Source organism: Phragmites australis, chromosome 1 (genome assembly GCF_958298935.1).
Source record: "Phragmites australis chromosome 1, lpPhrAust1.1, whole genome shotgun sequence".
Taxonomy (NCBI): Eukaryota; Viridiplantae; Streptophyta; class Magnoliopsida; order Poales; family Poaceae; genus Phragmites; species Phragmites australis.
The window spans coordinates 41,306,733-41,331,822 of NC_084921.1; the positions used below are offsets into that span (position 1 = coordinate 41,306,733).

Below are 25,090 nucleotides of genomic sequence, written 5' to 3' on the forward strand. Positions count from 1 at the left end.
TATTTATGCTTTACTTGATTTAATAAAGCCACCCCTTCTAAAAAAACATGATAAGAGCGACGAATGGTTCCGCAAGAGGCTTCATGGATCTCTTCAATAAGCGTGTGTATAGATTGTAGGTCTATCATGTGTCTTAAAGGTGTATGTGGGTGTGCATATATAAGGTGTGGTGTGTGTTTGGACATGCATTGAGATATTACAGTTTATACCTCAATATTGAGGCTTCAAATAAAAAAGTGATGAATGATCCATTTTATTTAAATTAGCAGCGAAAATGAGATGTTTTTTCTTTGAGGTTAAGTTTAATCCATGCTTATCAAGGGGAAATATCGTTTTAAAAAATGTTACATGATTGTATAATATCACCTCCTCTGCATATCTTACATCTTTTAGAACTCTTCGAAACTTTTACACTGGTTTTGTCGGATGGTTTTTATGTTTCCACCAAAGGGTTTGTATTATATAACCTCCCATCATGATGTGATGTCTATTAGTCTATATGCATGTTTATCGTTGCAATCATTCTCCGCATACTTCATTTTCCGGTTTACATCCATGGCCCTCATGATTTCTCCAAACTCTCGACCATGTTGTTTTTCATTTTTCTAACAGCGCATCACTTTTCTTTCGATTTTCTTTCTCGCAACACCAATACATAATATTTATCTATGATACCCTTTTCCTCTAGATTTTTTAATAATATTATTTTATTAAAAAATTATAAAAATAATAGTCAAAATCAAAAAAATACAAGAATAAGTATATGTTCGTATACGGAGTGCCAACTAGTGACATGTCAGCACTCCGAGTGTCGATGTGGGCTCGAGGACTTATCGGCACATAAAATGCCGATAAGTGGTGGACCCGACAAAAAGGGTGCCACGTAGGATGTTTGTGGTGCGAAGGGACTTGTTGGCACTCCGCGTACCGATAAGTGATGTATCATTACTCGTCGGCATGTGGAATGCCGACATGTGCAACCTTAGGTATGTCAGCACGCAGAGCGCCGGTAAGCTTATTTATATTTCTTGGTCGCTGATTTCTCTCCCATGCGCTACCATTGTAACAGAGAGTGCGCGACGGTCGAGGGAGAGGCACGGCGGGCGAGCGAGTGGGCTGCTGGTGGTGTGGCGGATGACAGCGGGCCATCGAGCAGCGGCAGACCAGTGGGTGATGGCGGGTCGGCAAGCGGCAGTGGCTACACCGGTGAATTTTTTTAAAAATAGTTAGAAATTTAGAAGTAGTTAAAAAATAGGAATAGTTAGGAAAAATTGGAATTAGGAAAAACAGTAGGATATGAATTTAGTAAATAGTTAAAAAAATATTAGGTGATTTATAAAAATAGAATAAAATAGTTAGAAATTAGGAATAGTTTGAAATATTAGAAAATATGTAGGATACTAGAAAAATAGTAGAGAATAGTTAGAAATACTATAAGTATTTAGAAAAATAATAGAAAAATAGTTAGAAAATATTAGAGAAATGTAGAATAAAGTATATAATTTAGAAAAATAAGTATATGAAATTTAGAATAGAGTAGGTTTGGTTTGGAAATTAGCTATATGCACAAAATATAGTAATTAGTTAGGAAATGTAAAATAGTTGAAAAAGTTGAAATATTTCGATAATTTAGAGTTGAAATATGTTATTCAATGTTCTTCAAAAAATTGATATTATTCGATGTAGAATAGAGAAGTTAGCATAGAGCATTCATATTTTGGACAATCTAGAATAGTTTGGGGTTGAATTGTTATGAATATGTAGTACAAATATTTCATAGTTGTAGAATTTTTAGAATGGAAATAGAGTATTTTTTTGGTAGCATTATATTTAGACTGGTATAATGTCTACAGAAAGGGTATAGTAATGGTGATATTAGATGGTTATGTAGAATACATGTGTTGAGGTTGCATAGGTATTTCATTTGTTAATGTTGTATGTTGATTACAATTAATTAATTTGATAGAGTATAGTATGGTTGTTGAATCAGGGATGTCAATCATATTGGGGTTCAAGGTTTTTTACACCCTAAATATATCATGCATTGTGATAGTGGAGTGAATTTGAGTAACTTTCAGTATATTGACACATAATTGAGTAGTCTGGGAGAGGTGCGGTAGGCTTAAATGTTAGATTGGTTGTATGCTCTACAACAAGTTAGTTCGGCACATGAGCGGTGAAAGGATCGGTGACGTTCTGAGAGGGGATGTGAATTAGGACATCTAAAACTAATCGACTCCAAAAACTTCACAAGATAAATCTATATCAATTTTTATCTAAATGTGCTCTAGGTTCATCTAATGTGTCTACTCGTCCGTTCAAAAGTTTTACAACCTATAGCCAACCCTAGCAAACTACTCTATGAAGGTAAACATGCAAGGATAGATTGCAAGAAGTCAATGCGAAAACGTAAAGATGTCAGAGAGAGCAAACTCAGCACAAGAGATTTTTCTCCTGTGATATCAATGGTATAAATACCATCCCTAATCTACGTTGGAGCAGCCACCTATACTACAGCTCCAAGACGACACCTGATCACAGCCCTTGAGCCACCTAGGCCTCAAGTAGGTTGAGCCACTAAGACAAGGTCTCACCACAAGTCTTTCTTCTGGTCACTTGTCACCGTCTTCACTTCGGAGCTTGAGCCACCAAGATACAAGTCACCGCGTCCCTGTACAGGAGTCTTATCATCATTCCACATCAAGTCGGAAGGTCAACAAGCATGAGCCACAAAGGCTCACGGTGCTGGCGAATCACCAAGACTCAAGGTTACAGTGTACCACTTGGTATAATGTAGGATCACTCCTTAATCCCCTCTCTAGACAGCAACACCTAACAACAACTCTCTCTAGGCCAATTTGCACTAATTATTCTCTAATCTTGTGCTTAATTACCTTGGATGATAATTTTTAGCACTTTGGTGGCTTAGATATCTTCTCAAGTGTCTATGAGCTTCTTTAGTCTTCAACACACTCAAATGGTTGAGTGAGGGTATTTATAGCCTCAAGTCTGTGCACTAGTCATTGCTCCAACGATCACAAAAGATTGTGAACACCGGATGATCTAGCGTTAATAACTGTACAAACACCGAACCATCCGGTATGTATATCAGTAGAAAACTAGCTATCGGAACCCAACTCAAACACATTATGAACACCAGATATTCCAGCAATAATATGAACTCCATCACCGGACTATTCGGGGTGTATACTTCAGCTGACCAAGCCACTTCTTCTTCAATGTTCATTGTCCAGCATGTAGATCTTCAGGATGCCGGACCATCCAGTGTGTACAACCACGCAAAACTAGTTGTTGAGACCTTCTTCTGAAAAATGCTCCGGAGCAACCATTCGGCGTACACCTCTGAGCACCGGACCATCCGGTGTATAGATCTTCAGTCTTCAATAGTTCTCTGGAGAAATGCTCCGGTGTGTATATCTCTCTGAACACCGGACCATCCGATGTGTACAAATCTTCTGCACCAAAATATTTCTCCTAGAAAATGCTCTGGTGTGAACATCTTGTTGAGCATGAGACCATTTGGTGTAGTGTTCATTTTCTCCTCTAAACTAAAAAATATTCCGATGATTATAATCTTCAGAGCACCGAACCATCCGGTGTTAACAACTATTCTGAGCACCGGACCATCCGGTGAGTGCAATCTTATCTGAACTCAACCAATTTAATCTTTCTTGAGTTCGGCTTCGGTGGCTTATTCATGTATAGCATCCATGAGAGATACTAAACCATATATTTGATAAGCATGTTAGTTCAATTGACTATATTATCATTAATCACCAAAATCATATACATGCCCTAAAATGGTCATGTTCGCTATAATATCCCCTTTTGGTGATTGATGACAATACAACCAAAGCAAGTGACAAAACATAAATAATACCAAACGTAAAAGTGCAGAAATGATGAATGACAATAATTTTTAAAGTTGACAAGCCTTACCACTTTGCTTGGATGCATGGTAAGAACAACCAATGGTACCAATGGTAAGGAAACTAATGATGTTAATTGAAAGTGCACCAAAGATACCAATAGAAGATGGATCAATTGTAAAGAAAAGATCCCATTTTTGTTATACCTTGTTCTTATATTCACTTTGTCCCTCTTTGTTGTGACTACCATGTAGACAATTCTCCCTATTTCTCCATCATCACTATCTCCCCTTATCGACCCATGCAAGAACTCTTTACTTTGTGTGCTTCTAGCCTTGATATCACTTATAATCCTTCCATACACGCTTCTTACATCATGTTTCTCCCTTTATTAATAATCTTCAACAATCTCACATCATGCAACTTGAACTTTGGTCATCAAAATCCCCCCTTTGTCAACAATCTCAAAAGGTACAAACACACGTTGAACTCAAGAAAAAACGTTAGAGCATACGGGAGAGATCTTCATGAATCATGATCCAATAAGATGATATCACTTATAGGCATCTAATTGAAAGGAATGATATCAACTGTAGGATAAATGATATCAATCGTAGGTATTCATGCCAACTATAGGAATGTGATTGAAATGAGCTATGCGAATACCATTTGAAATAAAAATACATGGGTAAAAATTCATGAGAATCATATAATATGATCTAAACTCTCCATATATGCGTGCAGACATATGATGAGAGTGACACATATGCACAACTTGACACTATGACAAGATAAGAAGTTTAAGCCATATTATGTATGGAGGTAGCTTAAAAGATCAAATAAATTGAAAATAATACCAATTGACGATGAAGCATTACATACCTTCGGGGACTTGTAGATTACTCCATGAGACTACAAAATATATTACTTACAACACATTAGTCTCAAAATCACAACTCATAAGATATGCTCCCTAAATGTATGCATGGAAGTGTCGAATACTTGCGAGAGATATGCACTTTATATGATAAAAATGGAGAATTTATCTTATAGATTAGACTTATGACACATAAAGAAAAGACTTGAAAACAAGTGTCATGAAAAGAACCTACAACTAACAAAACAATATAGGTTGCTTATCGGTTAGAGAGAAATACAAGCAACCTACCATATGAAAAATATATACTAAGCATTGCAAAGAAATGTAATGCGCTCATGCAATCCTAGACAAAGAAAAGGTACTAGATGCAAAAATAAAATGCATGAACAAAAATCTAGCTACCATTACCCTTTTTTTTTTTACCTTTTTTGGGAATTTGGGTATATAATGATCAAGATTTTCATCAATACGTCTAATCTTGTACACTTGACTTTTTTGCTTGAACCTTCACTTCATCTTGTGAGTCAAGTTTTCAAATACCTCGAGCCGACCCATGGATTTCAAGTCTTCTTTGAAACCCAAACTAATTGGGCCCCTTCATGTTGATGATGACTTCATTGGGCACCCAAATGGTTTGGTTCCACCTCTAATCCTTTCTTCCAACCATATGTGCAACCACTTTGCTATTGTCCTTCTTCTTGAGTTTATAGCAGTTGCTCTTGGTCTTGATCTTATAGTTGGGATTGATGTAGAAGTTTGAGGTCTTGTTTGAGATATTCATTTCCTTTTTCTTCTCATTGGTCTCCTTCTTGACTTGCTTGCATTAGAAGAATTTGTGATATTCTTGATGACACTTGAAATATGTCATGGTGGACCCTCTGTAAGCATCTTCACCATGTTGTCACGATTATCTTGAGGATGTTGGACATGATTTTTTTTCATTAATCTTGCTAAGTCGTTTTTGAGCGTCTCCACTTATTGCATTAACTCATCATTCTCTTATGCAATCAGATCATTATAAGATTTTACAACAACATTCTCAACACATGTCTCATTACAAAGGGTGCGCTAGATAGATCAATCAAATCATCACGAAAACTGGAAGCATCTACCTTAGGATTAAAATCAAAGAGAGAGGTATATTGTTTCAAATGGACCTTAGGTTGAAATTCAATGTCCATAAGTTTTGCTTTTGGCTCTTCATGATCCTTATTTAACGATTCAAATTTGCTCAACAATTATTTATAATTGGAAACAAAAGAAGTATGAATACCATTAAGGGCATTGAATTTCTTCAATTCTTTAGTTTGTTTATTTAAGGCCTTTTGTTTCTCATTGATCAATTCAAGAAGTTCTTCTTGAGAGAGTGAATCATCATCGGATTCATCACCACTTACATCATTTTCAGTACCTTTGGCCATAAAACACTTATGTGATGACGACCTTAAGGAAGAGCTTCTTTTGAAGGAGTGGATGGTGAAGCTCTTATCGTTTGAGCTTGAATCTTGATCTTTACTCATCTATCTTTTTATGCTTGTAAATACTTTGTCTCTTCCCCTTGTCTCCCTCTTGTTCTTGGTTTTCTTTTCCTTCTTAATATGATTAATTGTGTTAACTAAGTTTTTCATAGAGATTGAATAATCAATCTTAGTGTTGATCCTCCTGAGGTTCTTCTCCAATCTTGAAATGAGATTGGCGATCTTGAGATACATCTCTTCATCACTTGAGATATTTTGCTCATCTTCTTAATCACTCTCTTCATCTTTATCACTATTATCTTCGCTTGAGCTTGACTATTGCTCTTGCCTTCTCATCTTTTCTTTCATGCGTGGGCAAGAAGTTTTCTTGCTTGTGAGGGCAAAGTCCTTGGCATTGGATGAGAATGAGCCTTCAACCTTCATATTCATAGTTATCTCATGGGCGGTGATCTTACCGAGAACTTAGTTTGGAGTCATCTTGCTAATATTGGTATTGTCTTAGATGATAGAAACTATCAACTTGTACTTTGGAAGAAGAGGTATTCTTCTCGTCACTTGATCATCTCTAATTGGTGTCAAACCTAGCCCATTGATCTCATTAACAAGAATATTCAAAGGTGTTGATGTACCACTTGGTACAATATAGGACCACTCCTTAATCCCCTCTCTAGGTTGCAATACCTAGTAACAACTCTCTCTAGGTCATCTGGTGTTAATAACTTTTCTGAGCATGGATCATCCGGTATTAATAACTTTTCTAAGCACCGGACCATCCAGTGAGTGCAATCTTATCTAAACTCATCTAATTCTATCTTTCTTGAGTTCGACTTCGGTGGCTTCTTTATGTATAGCATCTATACTAAAGTATATACTTGATAAACATGTTAGTCACATTGACTATGTTGCCATTAATCACCAAAATCACATACATGCTCTAAAATGATCATGTTCGCTACGGAGGCTTACAGTGAAGGTTGTGATTCATAGACATCATGAAACGAGGTGGCAATGGGAGCTCTGGGAGCATACATGTTCGAAGCAATAGCAGCAATTTATGTCACTAGGGTTGAGACAGTGTTTTTCCCAGTGCATCCTTGTAGAAGTGAGCGGTCTTGGTTCGACAGTAGCTAGCCGTAGAACCATAGAAGCTATTGGTGAAAATGTTATCGATGAGGAGGAGTAGGAGAGTGTTGTGTTGGAGGTTTCCTTGTGGACTAGTGCACTGATTGAGGTAGAGATAGCAAGAGAAGAACGTAACAATGAGGAAGGTAATCAGGTCGTGATGCTTGCTAATCAGGGGAGCGGGATGAGGCACTTGTGGACTAGATGTAGACAGATGATGATGAGTTCCACACATTTGTGGACTCAGGTGCAGGAATTATGGAGGAATGGATGAATTTTACATTAGAGAAATTGATGGTGAACAATGGGCACGAGTTTTCATGGCAGCATGATTCTACTGTGGTGACCAAAGGGCAAATGTTTCATGACAAGGTCTATCTGCAGCATGCAGTAATGAGATGGTGTTTCTCGGAGAAGAGACAGTTCAATGTGGTAATTTCTAGTTCTCGAACATACGACATTAAATGTTTAGCCGAAAGTTGCACTTGGAGAGTTCATGGATTTTTGCCGAGGTGTGACACTGCATGGTTAGTGTCTTGGCCTCTCTGAGTTGTGCCACAAGGACCAAGCTCTTTGGCTTACGAGGTGACAGTTGATGTTCGACGTCACGATTGAGCCCTACTACCCGGACAGAGTCTATAGGCAATTCAGGTATCAACAACACTTTCCCTTGCAGTGACGACCGACTGACATCACTCACTTGTAACTATTTGTTGTTAAATGTGCTTTACTAATTATGTTTTCAATTCCGTAATGGTACATTTCTCTTGTAGGATGATGAGGAAGGGTCAGGACATCGCGTATGATGCTACCTGGATGGATAAGATGTAGTCGTGGGTCGAGCAGTGGCTGGATGCGCCTGCACACATCCACATCCCCAGCGGCCCTTACAACCCTACGATGGAGGTCGCGCCCTTTCATTGGTTCTACGTGGCAACACGGGTTAGGTGCATACCAGTGCCTTCGGAACCACCACGGCACAAGCCGGAGGTCACCGACACTTTCGCTATGGAGGTTACCGGATGTTACAAGCTTCATACCAGAGGTTACCGGATGTCGTAGAGCCTACCACACACCTAAGTTCTCCATCACGCACTCAGGCTACGGTGCCATGCTTCTACACAAAACCAGCGTCAATGTTTTAGCCACCACAACCACGATACATGACTTCTTAGATGGATTACTACTATATTCTTGTGATGTTTTAATGCTTAAGAATATGGGAGAAGCACCACAAGTTCACCTAGACATCATCACTCGAAGGTCAAGTCTACTCGGACTCCAAGTCGATTTCTAGTCAAACTCTAAAGTCTACTTGAGCTTGAGGTCGAGTCCTAGGATAACACATCAATAAAATGGACATAACTCTCACATACAAAGTCCGATTGAGACAATCTTGGACTTGTTGAAAAGCTTATGACGAGCACTTTTCTATGGATCTGATCTCGACTAAATACTCGTAATAGCTTAGTATAGTCAATGAAATAAGGTGTTGCGCCACCATTGTGGGCCTTGTGAGGTCTTGTAAGGTGTTGGGGTTGGAGTCCAGGTTGTGTGTGTCTCTTTCTATGGCTGCACAACCCTAGATCGATCTCCTCACATCCTTCCTATAAATATACAATAGTCATCATAGTTTAGGCTCGAAATTTGCTTAGATTATTCTGTTTTGGATAATTTTGCCATATATCAGTTTGTAGAACCTCAACTCAAGTACTTCATCGGTAATCAGCAATATTCATATTGCATCTACTTGTTCTTGCTTGTGTTCTCGATTCGCTTGTAGGAAAAGCATTTTTGGAGAGGTTAACCGCGTCTTGATATAGTTGATAACCACGGAGTAGTGGTTTAGTGGTTGCTAGAATTCTTGATCTGTTTTGGTTAGAGCTTTTAGATCATCAACGTCGAAGCTTCACCAAATCGACTTATCATATTACCTTTCAGAAGATCGAGCATGCCCCCATCAAGTGATATCAAAGCCTCAATTGCCTGTTAGGTAATCTCATTTTTCCTATTTGTTTCGTCGTATTCCATTACCTAGAGTCCAGAAAAAATTGCCCTACAAAAAAAATTTAGATCTTAGTTTTTCTGCTATCCAAACCACTTTGTGCCTTTCGCAATTTTGATTTCAGTTTTCGTGTTGAGTTCAAGTCTATCGCCAGTGTCTTTGTTGCTGGTTGAGTCATCATGTTCTAGTTTCTAGCGTTGAGTCTTTGTTGTTTTAGTCATCGTGTATATCGACTTGCTCTTGTCTATTCTAGCCGAGATTGTGTCACTAGTCGTGTCGACTATCTACTCGGGTTCAAGCACTAGTCGTGTTGACCATCTACTTGAATTCGACCACTAGTTAAATTTGATCACCTACTTGGGTTCGACCACCTACTTGAGTTCAACCACTAATCGGGTTCGACCATCAACTCGAGTTCGACCACTAGTCGGGTTTGACCATCAACTCGAGTTTGATTGCTAGTTAGGTTCGATCACCAACTTGGGTTGACCACCAGTCGCTTTGACCACCTATTTGGGTTCGACCACTAGTCGTGTTTAACCACCCACTCGGTTTCGCCTCCACAACCTAGTCAGAGTTCTTCTATTTCTGGATGCTCTCGGACACCCATATGCACCCTTCATATTGAGCATTGTCATACAGAGTTCGAGTAGCAACTCTATGCCAAAACAGAGCAATCAAAAATCCAGAGAGAGTGTACCTTTTTATTTCTTTTATACCCCTACTCTCAAAAAAAAAAAAGTTTGTGTCTCACTCACCTCATTGATCATAGAAAAGGTAGTAGAAGAGTTTTGAATTTGTGACACATTCACAAAAAAAAACAGAAACAAAAAAGAAAGTGAGAAGAAAGTAAGAAGCAAAGAATGCAAAAAAAGAGAATAAAAAAATAGTTTGCATTGTGAATTTTGTTCCATTGTGCTTGTGCCTATCATATATTTCGACTTACTTGAGCTAGTTCTAGGAATACGTTCGGGCTAATAACTGTGACGAGTACTATGATCTTTTACTCAGCTTTGCTAATCTGATTTCAATTATTGTTATTCCTTACTACTAAGTATTAGTTGTCCGAGCTCCACCTTCTCTTGATCAGAACAGTTCTACCCTTGCAACTACCTCATTCGTACCTATAAGGTATTACAAACCAGCCACCGGTTGTTCCAATTGCTGTGATTGGTAAGAACACTTGCAAGAGAATGGTAAGACATTTGAGAGTGTGTGACTCCACATTCACCTTTACCACCCAGTTGTCAATAGGGATAATATATTGTTGTCTCTTGTTTGCTACAAACCATGTCATGTGAAGCGTTGGATGCGCAAGAGTGTGTTTTGAAGGAAGAACTCACAATGGTGTTGGATGATCACCGTCATGCTATTAATGACGACATTGATAAGAAGCTCATAGAAACAAATACTACATTGCAACAACTCAATGATAGTATTGCAATACTTAATGCACACTTGGATAGGTTGGCTAATCAGCCACCAAACAATGGGTGTGAGGATCCTCATGGTGCATCCCATGAGCAAGAGGAGTCCATCGCGGATAATAAAATTTTGAGGCAAGAATAAGATGCCTTTGATGCACAAAAATAGAATCGATTAAACTTCAATTGTCAAGTATGAGAGGTAATAATTTTCAACAACATAACCCATATGTTAATGATGACCCAATTGCTAAGGTTAAGTTTACTATACCATCTTTTGTGGATGCTTATGACGCTAAAAAATATTTAGTAAGATGACGGTCGAACAAAAGTTTAATGCTCATTTGGTTCCTGAAGTGCATAGAGTTAAGCACACATCTAGTGAATTTAAAGACCTTGCAATCATCAGGTGGAATAGACGGATTACTGCATACTACATGAAATGCTTTAAAAGTTGCTATACGTGACAGATTTGTTCCACCCTCTTTTAAGCGTGATTTGCGTAAGAAATTATAGCATTTAAACCCAAGTGATAGATTCATAGAAGAATATTATCAGAAGCTACAAATTAGTATGTTGTGTTGTGATATTATTGAGAATGAAGATGCTACAATGACACGCTTTTATGTAGGGTTGAGGCATAAAATTCAGGACATAGTTGATTACAAAGAATATTCCAACTTGCATATTTGATAGAAAAATAATTACAGGGACAAAAATAGAAGCTAAGCAACAATTTTGGAAGCTTGACTACTTCAAAATCAACGTCGGAACAAGTCAAAATAGCCTCACATTTTGGAAGGTTGACTACTTCAAAATCAATATCGAACACCTTGATATCTAGCATGCATATGATTGAATACGTCTTCTCGGATACATCACTTTTAAAACACCTCTCCTTGGGAATAAGATTTACTGTTATCAATTATAATTCATATACTATGAATTCTTCATGATTATGAATTCCGTGATGGTTATAAATACTTGATGTCGTGTGGGATATGGTGGGTAATGTGTAAAAATGGGTGAAAACTGTTTGGCAGGGGCAGGTGGAGTAGTACTCTGGATGAGGATGCTCATGGGGGATTGAGTCATCTTTGTGGTGTTCATTGCCAGAAGATACCTACTCCAGTTAAGGACTGAGTCGTTGCACCGTCATGCTTAGCCACCCTGTGCAACCATACGTCCTGAATTGGCGGGACTTGACTTCTCCTTCACCAGACTGAGTTGGCATCATACTAGGAGGCTGAGAGTAGCGAGCAGTCAAGTGACTATGTGACCCTCTGTTTGAGCATGCAGAGACCGGCAAATGCTTAAAAAGGGAACCCGCCGTTCAGTACAAGACCACTGGTATTTGGGGGTAAATCTCGTAGAAAAGCCCGGCAGGAAAGGTTATTGAAGTATCTCGGTATGATTCGCTCCTTCGATTGCAACAGTTGGAGATTGAGCATATCGTGTGGGTACAGTGAGTGTGTGTGTCTTGATGAGTGAGTGTGTGGACTAGATATCCGTGTGTTGAGGTTCCTGGCTCAATCGGCTAGAAGATGTATGGTACTAGAGGTACACCAGAGGTAATGACGGAGATTGTGGAGTGAGGTGTAGCCCTCCCAAGACCGAAAACCCCCAGATATAGCTTATTACCTGGTTTTGAACTGTTTAAACTATTTTAAGTCAATCTTATATGATACAATTGGATGCTTGCATAAACTGCTTTATGCTTAAAAACTAAATCGTAAAGCCTTATCCTTGATTTACCCCCTTTATGCATCTATCAACACCTTGAAGTAGTATAGGGTTTGCTGAATACCTTTCATACTCACCACTGCTATCATTCAGATGAGGAAGCCGATGCCGACTTCGCTGGAGGTGAAGGAGAGGATGAAGAGTAGTCCTAGAAGTCGCGTTCATACCCTAGCTGCTTGTGGCTTGGGTTTTTACCCTCCGCTGTATTTTAGTTAGCCGTTCAGCTAGGTTTGTAATAAATACTGTCGGAGGATGAACTCCTGTCGCAGGGATCCCGAGAGACCCCTTTTTAAAGATTCGGCCGGGGGGATGATCCTGAACGAGTTCATCGGGGGAATAAATGGAAACGGAAATAAATGCAACGGTCGGTGGTGGGGGAATAATCGACCTAGTGCAAAAAGAAATAAATGCACCGGGGTTTAGACAGGTTCGGGCCGCTCGGGGGCGTAATACCCTACTCCTGTGTGGATGCAATATACTTCTTTTAAGGGAATCCTTCAAGGATGTGCCTGGTTACAAGGATGTATGGCTAACAGAGAGCTTGGGGCTCCCTTGCTCTAGCTCTACCCGAGCTTGCTTGTGGTGTTCTTCAAGAGTGTCGGGTTGGTTTTTGGGCCTGTCTTCCTGTGGTTCTATCTTGGTTTCTTAGGTCTGCCTTCCTGTGTTATCCATCCCTTCCTTTTATACACACGCCGACCTCGACTTACCCCAAATGGGAAAGTGGGGGCACGAGTTCCAATACGCCACGGAGAAAGGCGTCATCATTCCGTCCGGGCAAAGTGACAGGGGCGGTGGAAAAACGCGGTGCGTATCCGACCACCCGTTACTGTGGACGTCTTGGCGCCGTTGAGAGGGCCTACCGGGTGGCCACAGAGGCGCCCGGCGCGCCCACCCTGTCTTGTTCTTCTACCAGGGCAGGGTGGTAGGCGGAACGTTTTGATCCTAGCAACGTTATCCCGAGATACCCCGGATGATACGGGACGGGACCCGTGCAATTAATGGACCCACGCCCCTTTGCCAAAGCATGGCAGGGACTGACACTGCGGCGTGGGCAGTTGGGAATGTCAGGATGTCAAGCCGTGCATGCCCATTAAATGCAGCTTCGGACCTTTGACTGGCTGACACCTCGCCGACGGGTCCTTCCGGGTCGTCGGGTGATCTTGCGCGAACCTTCGGGGAACCGAGTGCTCGGGAGCTGCCACGTGCAGCCCCGAGCACTCTCTCCCGAGCACTTCCTGTAGAACCTTCGAGGAACTGAGTCCTCGGGGGCTGCCACGTGCAGCCCCGAGCACTCTCTCCCGAGCCCTTCTGTAGATCCTTCGGGGAACCGAGTGCTCGGAGGCTGCCACGTGCAGCCCCGAGCACTCTCTCCCGAGCCCTCCTGTAGAACCTTCGGGGAACCGAGTGATCGGGAGCTGCCACGTGCAGCCCCGAGCACTCTCTCCCGAGCCCTCCTGTAGAACCTTCGGGGAATCGAGTGCTCGGGGGCTGCCACGTGCAGCCCCGAGCGCTCTCTCCCGAGCCCTCCTGTAGAACCTTCGGGGAACCGAGTCCTCGGGGGCTGCCACGTGCAGCCCTGAGCACTCTCTCCCGAGCCCTCCTATAGAACATTCGGGGAACCGAGTCCTCGGGGGCTGCCACGTGCAGCCCCGAGCACTCTCTCCCGAGTACTTGGTTGTTTGGCCCATCGGGGGACTATGGTACTCGGGGGCGAGCCGGCACCCTCCCGAGCACTTTCTTCCCGATACTTGGACTCTGCGGGTCATTGGGGAACTGGGGTGCTCGGGAACCAGAGGCTGTGGTCCCGAGCACCTTCTCCCGGAACTTAGATTTTCCTCATCTTGCAGGAGGGACTTCGCGAGATAGTGACACGTGGCGGACGGTCGGCCTGGTCTCGAGACTCAGGGACCCCCAGTTCCTGGTACACCGACAAATACACTATGGTTTGTAATCTTTTGTACTCTATAACTTTAATAATTATGTACGAAGTTTGACCGTGATACTACAACTGTTATATTATGCGTATCAGCTATTTAATCTAGAGACTGATACTAGAGGCACAGGAGAACCCGGGAACAGGGTCTTACAGATCAAGATCTAGCGACCCAGATCGCATACCCCTTCACTCATAGTTAACCAGTCCACAATGGACCATGGATCGACCTTCAGGTCGTGGTCCATGGGCGCATGAACCTTTTTCGTAGGTTTTTCAATAGAAAATATGCCTTTTTGCTTTATGATGTCATAATCAAGATTTTCAGTATAAAATTTGCAGAAAAAACCCTAAAACTTCAAAAGTTTATAACTTTTTACTCGTAGCTTCGATTTGGGTGAATTTTGCGCTCAAATTTTCATAGCGACGTGTAGAATATTTTTGTAGGGGTTTAACCTAATTTCAGTATTATTTGTTGTACTGTTCTTAGTAGTTTTCCTTGTATACTTTTTCGGTGTGCCGATTAGGAGGTGAGCAGTTCGTGCACCTACAAGACCAAGCTTCTGAAGACTTCGAGCAACACTCAACTGAAGACAAGTGTCTTTGAACATCTTGCTCCTATTTTAGAGTTTATATGTAGTTATATATCCTTCTTTGCACGTTTGTCTAAAATGAAAGTCTATGATTAGGGTTTACTAGATTTTGTATGATTATCCTTATCATCGTTGATGAGTTATGGAAAATGAAGGGTAGATATGCTAGTTACTATCATGGTTGAGGTAAATATTAATCTTGACTAATGTCTATGCAACATGAAATGGGTATGATAATTTTGTAGCAACATTGTATCGAGATCCTAGCAGGATGATTGTGTGATGATGGTGTGGGAATGCACAGTTGGTTTGTGGTTGTTCCTGTGTAGGATCCTAAGGACCGGTTCTGGAAACATGTAACCCGGCTAAACTGTACAACCACGAGGCTTATATGGGTATGACCTAACCAATTAATTAGCTACCCATCTGATTTTGTGGGCACCAGTAGACGGTTGAGTGGTACAAGAGGGGGCTTCTGCAGTGATGGAATCACTGTTAGCGGTGAAACCTTAGTGGGTACCTACAAATCGGCAGGAGCTTTGTAAAGGCCTTGTAGTGTGATCCCGACTCCACACCCTAGAAGTGTGAAGCAGCATGAGAATCATGACTCGTGAAAAAAGCTGTGTGTACTCTACATAGTATAAAACTGCTCGGTCAGTCGTGCTCTCGGTTAAGAGCGGTTTGGATTTCTTCTTGATTAGATGGGATCAGGTTTTAGTATGGTTTGTCGGATAGTTGGGTAATGGAATTACCTAGTGAGTCTTGGTAGTCGGATGGAATCTTATGATTCATTCCTTCTTGTTATAGTTGTGTTTTCACATTATTAAATAGGATGCCTGTTGTTGGAGTCATAGGTTAAGGTTGCTTAGTGCAGTCTACTAGGGTCTAAACCTTTTTTAACTTAAGCCCCATAGCATGTTTTCACTACACTTGTGGAGTACATTATGTACTCACACCCATTGCTCCCTCTCTTTCATCCTTCTACCGTTCAGAAGCTGTCAATGAAGCTGCATCATTTGATGAAGATGACTTCGATTCAGAGCTCCTTTTCTAGGCTGGTGTACCCCCAGTTGACGTCTGTGGAAGATGAAGGACCCTCTGGCCCTAGAGTTTATCTTTTCCATTGTATTTTCTTTTAAGACCTCGAGTCATTTTGTAATAAGTTAATAACGTTACTGTAATAATGGTGCTGTGATGATAAACTGATGATGTAACATATGTACGAAAACTTGATCCTGATATATATGTGTTGTACCTGGTTTTGTTTCTTTAAAACTAAGTGTTACATTTAATTTTGTATCTTCCCAACGTTACTTCACTAAAAAAATTCTCACACAATTTTACATCAACTAAATAAAGAAATGTTAACAAAATTACATCAAACCAAAATTAATAATAAATGAAGGAAAAATATAAACCACTCTGTAAAGCCGTTTGGACAACTATTTACACAATAAATATATTTTTAAAACCATATCTATTATACCAGAAATTAAATTTATTCACAAACATGATCGCTCGATGAACGACGCTATAATGGTGTTACCCGTTCAGTAGGCAACATGAACGGGTGAGACCTTCTCAGAGTGCTGGGACCCACAGGGTCTCGCCTGTTCATCAGGCGACATTTTGTTCTTGCCCGATAAACGGGCGACGATAACCTATTCCTGTTAAATTTTCAAATGGAGGTGTAGTTTTGAAAATATAAAAACAAAAAAATATTTAAAAAATCCAGTCTAAACGGGTAGTTTTCTATTTGGAGGGAATCATCCTTGTCTTGTGCAGATTCGGTGTTGCCGTTGATCTTCTATACCTAAACACATGAATACATTATGAATATGCTGAATATTGGACCTGAATCCAGGCCAAACCGGGTGACCAACAAGATGTTCTTCACATAAGTTACAGGAATGGGACATTCAGGAAGCCCTGCGTAGTCAGTTTTGTTCTGGATGTATGAATCTTCACCTCTCCATAGTCGTGTGCTAATTTATGAGGGATCCTGGATTTTTTTCAGACTACATTCTGGCCTGGATCCTCTGAATAGTGCAACCATTAAGGTACACCGAGTTTTGCAACGTTGTTCTTTGGGATAATGAGTTGTCTTTCTTGACAGGTAAAACAAGCTCTCATAAATGAATTAACTACCCCCATACAGTTCAGCAATTCAGAAAGCTTAATGCGCCGTACACTTCCAGGACGACGTTACTGTTATATAGGACAAGGATCCTGAAGCAATCTGCGCAGCATTTAAGCAATAAGGTCATCTTCAACGAATACTTTAAAAATTCATCATCTATAATGCTATTACAATATCCCCTAACACTATTATAGCATCCTCTATTTTTTTTTTATTTTCAACAACTACTCTATTTCCTACATTCTATTACTCTCCTCCTTCCCTCGAATCAGAACCGGTCCTGAGATTTCGGTGGTCCGGGACGAAACTAAAAGCGAGGCCTCATTGAATATAAATATTGAAATATTTATATATTAATTACAAAGATAATATTCTGGATAAAATCCACGAACATTTAAGATAAACTTGAACAACTTGAAATACATCCGTTACGGTAAGCTGAAACAAAATTATCGTAAATGCTGAATAAAATTGTGAGGGATCAGAGTATATGCACGTATGCTTGCGTTAATGCATGCTAGCTAGGTAGAGATACTCATATGCCTATGTACAACTTGCTGCGTGCAGCTCTAGTTACTTATCGGTACATGCAGCAGTTAGCTTGCAACCATAGTAGCTTTGGAGCTATCTGCTTGCATGTGCCAGCACTGCAGTACAAATGCTGGACCCATGAATCACCAGAGCAAGCGGGAACCTTTTCATATTTCAAACGTGCGATCTCAATAAGGATCAGATCCATTTGAGGTGAAGTAGAAACTATAGAGCAGAAAAATCAGCGTCGAAAACTCATATGGCAATGGCTGATGCATGTCCTCGATCAAAGCTGCGGGCATGCGAGACGCCTTGGAGTTGTGGTCCCACGGAACGCAAGAAACTAGACTGTCTGTACGGAAGAAAACATGAAACATACAAACAGCCAAATAGGTTAGACAGACAGGTCACTTGAATTTTTATGGACTGGAGGAACCAGGCTACTTGCGTCCTACCGTACGGACTACTAAACCTAGCTGCTATTTTAGACCTAGTTCTATCTATTGTCGTACGGACTGTTAGGTATGTATATTATATATCGATATATGAAGAGGGGCCCCTCGGTTTTAGGGGCCCAGGGCGGTCGCCCTGCTTGACCCCCTCAGGGCCAGTCCTGCCTCGGATCCACATGCATACTCAGTGCACAGTGATACAGGCTCACTTTTCGGTCCGCATATTTGCCCAACTCCAGCTACAGCCCATATCCCTGTAGCTTTGAAAAAGTAATTTGCTGATTCCATTAGAGCTGGTTCGTGACAACTGCTATCGGCAAATCTGACAGGCACAGAAATACAATTTATAATATCGATTCTATTGAAGATGGCCTAACGGTATAAGGCAGAGACAATACTATAGGGAGAAATCGCAGGAGGTTATTCTAGGCAGCCAGTGCTGCTACTATTTGTATCGTGTTCATATATCTATCTATATACTAATCCTGAAAGAAATCGGAGGCCTCACAGCCCTCCACCCGTCTCTTCGTGACAGGTGTTCCGCACTATATGGTTTCTATTGCCTCCTGTGTCCATAGCCCTAGGATCTCGCGTAGGACACATTTGCCTTCTTCATTTTTTTTGTTCTTCAGTGGATTTTTTCATCTTTTCCATTTTTATATATGGGAGTAGCTAGCTGTATGCTGGCAGATTTGACTCATCCAAATCTGTGGAATTTTGAGCTATTAGATGGGTTTGGTGGCTGGGATCAGAAGCCCAGCGTACATCTAAGCCTGCATAGCCCCTTCTTCATTCCCACCCGCCGCCTCCCGATCCATACCTCGCCTCAGCTCCTCCCTGACCCACGCGTTGTGTCCGATGCAGGTGTGACCTGCCCTCCTTCGTCGCCACTGCTTCTCCTCCCCACGCTCCCTCGTCGCCACCAGCGGTGCCCCCAATGCTGGAACCACCACCCTCAACCGCTACCACCGCTAACCACTACAACCACGACACCCTCGCCGCCATCCCCGCCCAACCGTTGGTCCTCCGCCGCCCACGGCCAGCGGCACGCCCGTCGCCTCACCGCCCTGCCCTCGTGGCCGCCTCCACCATCGGGTCGGCGACCTCCCCAGGGCTTCCCTCTAAATCCAAGGACCACAAATCCCCCCGAATCCCGAAACCCTAAACCCAGTACCTAACCCTAACCCTAGCCATCGCCAGAGAAGACGAGCTCACCAGAGCAGTCACGAGGAAGAAGGCAGTGTGAATCTTGGCGTGGATAGTACAGTAAAAAAAATTCTATGAATTTCTACCCCATTTTTCAATCGACAGATAAATAGTGTTGTCCTTTATTATTATTATTTTTAGAACAAACGTATAGATTCTTTTGTAATCCGCTTCCACTTATCAAGTGTTCAACTCTTATGACATATCTCGAATGCTCCAACAAGTGCCATCCATCTACATTACTATATTGACAGTTTTGTCTTTTTTTCTTCTTCAGCGGAATGATATTACATTAATAGGACATACATATCTCATGCTTACACACCGTCCCTATATGCTAGCTGTTCAGAAACGAGCAATATCTTTTGGTTGGTGATTAGATAACTTAGCTGCACCATTAAGCAGCTCCTGAACGTTTGCATGACATGAGCCAAAGAAGACGATACAGCAACACGATTTCAGTATTTTATACTGCCTACCTTATATTTTGATGTGTTGCTAATTGCATTTGATTTCACATGCATGTATTCTTTGGAGGAGCAACTTGTATTCTCCTTCGATGCATGCATAGCTTGTGCACCAAATTAACACACGATAGGATCGTGCTTCACGCATGGTGTGACACTTGTAGACTAGGGCAATTATTTGCTCTGAGTTGTAGAATGTCAGCTATCTAACAAGATTTTGATAGTGACCAAATCAAATTAGTTTCCCCAGCACAAGTTATAAGGCAAACAAATGGTAATGTTCGTACTTTTTATATTCTTGTTTTTTTTTTTGTTGCAATTTTGCACATGAAGCATAGGATATAATCGGTGGACATGTTTTTTGCTTGTTTATTTTTCGTACATGTAGAATGATGGTTTAAGTGTGCTAGTAGCCTAACTGCCTGACACCTTGTTCCTTGTACACGTGTTAAGACTGATAGAGATGGTCTTCTAGATGATTCTTAGCACCTTAGTTTTCTAGGAGTTAATTAGCAGAAGATTAGTATTTTGAGAAGTTAGCAACCAAATTAATCGATGATCATATCCATGCATGGGCATAGGCAAGGACAGTCAGTACACCAACCTTAATTTTGAAAGCAGTTACCTTGTTATTTCAGTAATCTACAGAAAAAATATGGAGAACAACTAAAGCACGAGCATGGACTGAGCCAAATCAGATGCAGCTGCTGTTTGAAACAACTAGGAAACATATGAAACAAAGGTATGCTGGTTAAAAACTTTCGAACTGACATATATTTGACATAATTAGCACCTTAATTATGTATGCTGCCTGCCTTCAACTAGACCAACGTGTTAAATATTTGCAACCTGTCCTACTTTTCGCAGAAAAAAATGGCGACGTGCTTGTAGGACCATGTACATTAAAATATAGCAACAAGCATTATTTTGGAACGGAAAACTATTATTTTCGGATGATGTCGTCCCGAGCAGTTGAAGTGTCACACATTATTCCCTGCACAGTTGCAGAAAAAATAATCGTTATTTAGAGTCTAACATTTCTTTTAACGCCAACGTTCATCACCCCAGACATACATTGTATGTCCCGTGCGATGAGATTGAACCTCAAGTAATTAGGTGATGAGAAGTGTATCTTGATCAATGTTCTAATAAGATATATATAAAACTGTACGTGTATAAATTGAACTATAGAAAATCGCAATGCACTGGATTGGACCCTATATGTCCAAACACATTTCGCATGCATTCAGATGATTAAGTGCAGGGCTCACTTGTGATCACTGTGAATATAATCAACATGAACTTAATAACCTTATCAATGAAATAAGCTGCATCGACCAATTGAGTTAGTTCTTGCCGTCATATGCGATGAGCTCAACAGTATTGTTCGTACGCATTGGATCAACGGGTTGGTATAATTGTTTACGGTCCTTAAGGTTGTTAGTGGTTACCTACCAATTTGCTTGCGACGTTACCATTACTTAATCTACTACACTTACGTATATATGTATCTATAGTCCGATCATTGTAGACCGAAGTTACTGATGACGTAGATGTGTTGTCTTGATGCCTTTTACTTGAAAAGAAAAGTGCCTCTCTGAAGATACAGAGGTACCTACGTTAACTCTCTGAAAATGTTAGTAAAATAGCAGAAGGAAAGAGTAAGAACAGTCCTTATTTCGTATGAACAGTAGGAAAAGTTAGGAAAGAGTAAGACGGAAGACTTTCAAGCAGTGCTGAAATTCTAAAACTGTTTTCTAGACCTCTGAAGAGAAGAACACCATGTTAACAATGCACTCTGGACACATTCATACATAGTTAATAGCCGCTACTGAAATAATCTAATTTGTTGGACTTGGGCCTCATCTAAAATATGCAGGGTAAGCCTGTATCGTGGTTGTTGCAAAGTACTTATCGAGTAGGTTTGCTGAGTCTATAGAATAGAAGAGTATCTCTGCGCTGATCAGATCACACAAGCAAGCGCGCCTGTGGACATTTTTGTCGCTTGACCAAGCGCACACATATGAGTTACTATATATCATTCAGTTGCGTTTCGAACTCTTATAAGCTTGATATATATACAATTCACTTGATGTATGAAACGGGGTACAATAGTTCTCAGGATCATGCGTTTCATCCCTGTTAAAAGTTCAGGGTAATACATGTCCTGAATCATAAAAAAGTCTCACAAAACACACAGCGACAAGCTTAGTGGTTGAACTTTTCTCGTCTAGTTTTCTTGGCATGCAGATGTAGACGCGCTTGGTCAAGTCGTTCAGTGCTGTCGCGCGGGCGATATAATCCCGGGAGACGCGGCTAAACCTCGCCAATTCCGCTCTCTGCTCCCTCTACTTCCTCTGCATTCTGCTGCTGCTTCCTCCCGATCTTCCTGTACATATAGTCGTTGCACCTCCGTCACACACTCCCGGCCCTTTCAGGCTTCTATATATCCAGTAGGCAGCTCGTGCCGATCGGTGCAGGTGCAGGTGCAGTTAGCAGAACGGCACGCAGCTAATCAGCTAGGGAGCTGACGAGCTAGCGATGGGGCGGTCGCCGTGCTGCGACAAGGCGAGAGTGAAGCGGGGCCCGTGGTCGCAGGAGGAGGACGCCATCCTCAAGAGCTTCGTGGAGAGGTTCGGCAATGCCGGCAGCTGGATCGCTCTGCCCCAGAAAGCAGGTGCGTACTGATCGATCAAGAACTACTCAACTTGCTTCCTTTTTTTCAGTCTTTTTCGCCGTGCAGTATCACTTTCCGTGTAAGTGCAAACCTCCGTGTGGTTGGTGGCGCACAGTGGTCAAAGGGTTCCGTTGGTCCGTCCGGGTTTTTTTTTTATCCGGTCTGGTGGAATGTTTCGGAACGTAGTAGTATTGTACTGTCTCTGTCTAGCTATATATAGCTAGGTTAACATGTAGTTTAATTGACGCTCGCGTATTCAAGCTAATGATCAGCTAGGTTAATGTACCTTTTGCTTGTCTCGTCACTTCGTCAGGGCTTAAACGATGCGGTAAGAGCTGCCGCCTGCGCTGGCTCAACTACCTCGGCCCGGAGCTCCGGCACGGCGGCTTCACCGACGAGGAAGACAACCTCATCCTGTCCCTCTACGGCGAAATCGGAAGCAAGTACGCGTGCATGAATTGCATGATCGACTAAGCAAAAACCATGCATGGTTAACTGCATCTGCATGCTTCATGTGTACTGATTACTGACCAGTGACGCTTTTGCTTGGCCTTGGCGCGGACACACAGGTGGTCGGTGATCGCGTCCAGGCTCCCCGGACGGACGGACAACGACGTCAAGAATTACTGGAACACCAAGCTCAAGAAGAGGTACATGGCGATCACAAGAGAAGAAAGGCAGCCATCGCCGCCGCCACCTCCTAGCGGTGATGGCAGCATCGCCGTCGCCGACAGCCAATCCCAAGACGATGAACCCCCTCCTCCGCCACCGACACCTCCTGCCCTCGCTAATCTCGGCACAGCCGTCGCCGAGGACGATGAGCTCCTGCTCAAGTCGGAGCAGCTGTACGCCGAGCTCATGGGCCTCATCGAGCAGCAGTCAACGTCGACGACTGGACCGTCGACCAGGGACAGGGAGTCGCTCACGGCGACGTCTTCATCGTCGTCGGGAACAAGTCCGACAGTTAGCCGCTCAGGTAGCTGCAGCATGTGGGGCATGGACGTGCAGGACACAACACTGCTGTCCGAGTCCAGCACCGGCAGCAGCCTGTTCGACGCTTACGGTGGCGATGACGCGTTCGGTGCGGCTCTGCCCGCGTACTCCTTCCTAGACCTGCTGGCCGCGTCTTACGACGAGGTTGCCGCAGTGGCGCATGAGTTGCTGTACTACTAGTACTAGGCATTGACTTGGTCAACTTGATGTTGTCACTACCACGATCTGGAATTTTCTGAGAGTGAATCCCGGCTAAGAAAATACCCATAACCGCCATGAAAATGTATCTAGTCGGTGAACCGTAATCAAATCCTCTCATGAATGCGCTGACAGAAAAAAAAATCATTTACTGTGGTGGTGAACCATAAAAAAAAAATGACTCCTAACGGTGTTACTTGGAGGTGGCTGCCAAGGAAATTAGAATCTAGACAGGTGTCCACAGTCATATTTGTGATGGCACATGACAAGAAACGTAGACAAAGATTATTTTCTTGGCTGGATGGACTGCCAAGTTAATTCAATTTCCTTGGCGGTATATTCCCCCCAAGGAAATGATAGAACTACCAAAAAATGTTTTTTCCTTGGTGTCACAGCACCCCAAGAAAATTCACATATGCCTATTTCCTTGGCTGCTTTGCACCGCCAAGGGGACAATGATGCTGCCAAAAAAATTGTTAACCATGCCCAAATTCAATGGCCAAGGAAATGAATCATGCCGCTAGGAATTTAAACGGGAACAAACATATTTGCTTCTAGGCGCTATATGGGCACATACATTTATCTCATTGAGGAATACACAAACATATATCACATTCAAGGTTAAAGATCCATGAATGCATCACAATTAACCATGACTTAAATCACAAGTCAATAGATGTCTATTTGCGCATATAACAGTAAACAACCTATATAGTAAGTCCCATGCATAGTCACTACCAAAAAGGACAACCATCAATTCAGTTCTAAACATAAGCTTACTACTAGTACCACAAGTGTTACATGGGTTTTGTTTGAACAAAAGAGACCAAAATAAGTCCAAAGATTGTGCCACCACAACTATAGAACATGCCATAAGAAGCGTCATATCAGTGTTGGTTATGCAAAAATTGCCATTGAAGACGTATCAGTGTCGGTTGTTAAACTCCCACGCGCGAACAATGGCTGAGACGCTAAGAATCGGCACTGATAAGGACTATCAGTACCGGTTTCATATACAACCGACACTGATAAAATCGGACCCAAAATATTTATGAATTTGAGTGTTGGCTCGTCCAGCTCGAGTCCACCTCTCCCTCGCTACCTTATCTCTTCACGGGATCACAGGCACACGCGCAACTCTCATCGATCCCCCTCCCTCTCTCTATCATACCTCTTCCTCCTCTCCTCCATCTCTCTCAGTTGCTCCCCGCCTGAGCTGCTCCTCGACGTGGTACGGCCCCATCAGTAGCAGCGCCACCTCCTTCAGCGGACCGTCAGGAAGTGGCACAAGGCACTAGTGCTCCTTCAGCGGGCCAGTCAAAGAAGGAGATGGGATGCCAGATCTGAGCTCGTCGTCC

General features: G+C 42.0%; 1 protein-coding gene across 1 annotated transcript; it reads left to right on the forward strand.

The window, feature by feature from the left end:
• The first annotated feature begins 22,112 nt into the window (after window positions 1–22,112).
• On the forward strand, window positions 22,113–23,911 carry LOC133889429 (transcription factor MYB30-like). The gene is made up of 3 exons (XM_062329958.1): window positions 22,113–22,541; window positions 22,855–22,984; window positions 23,111–23,911. Exons 1-3 carry the CDS (start codon window positions 22,406–22,408, stop codon window positions 23,712–23,714), a joined length of 870 nt encoding a protein of 289 aa, XP_062185942.1. The 5' UTR covers window positions 22,113–22,405; the 3' UTR covers window positions 23,715–23,911.
• Window positions 23,912–25,090: the final 1,179 nt, after the last annotated feature.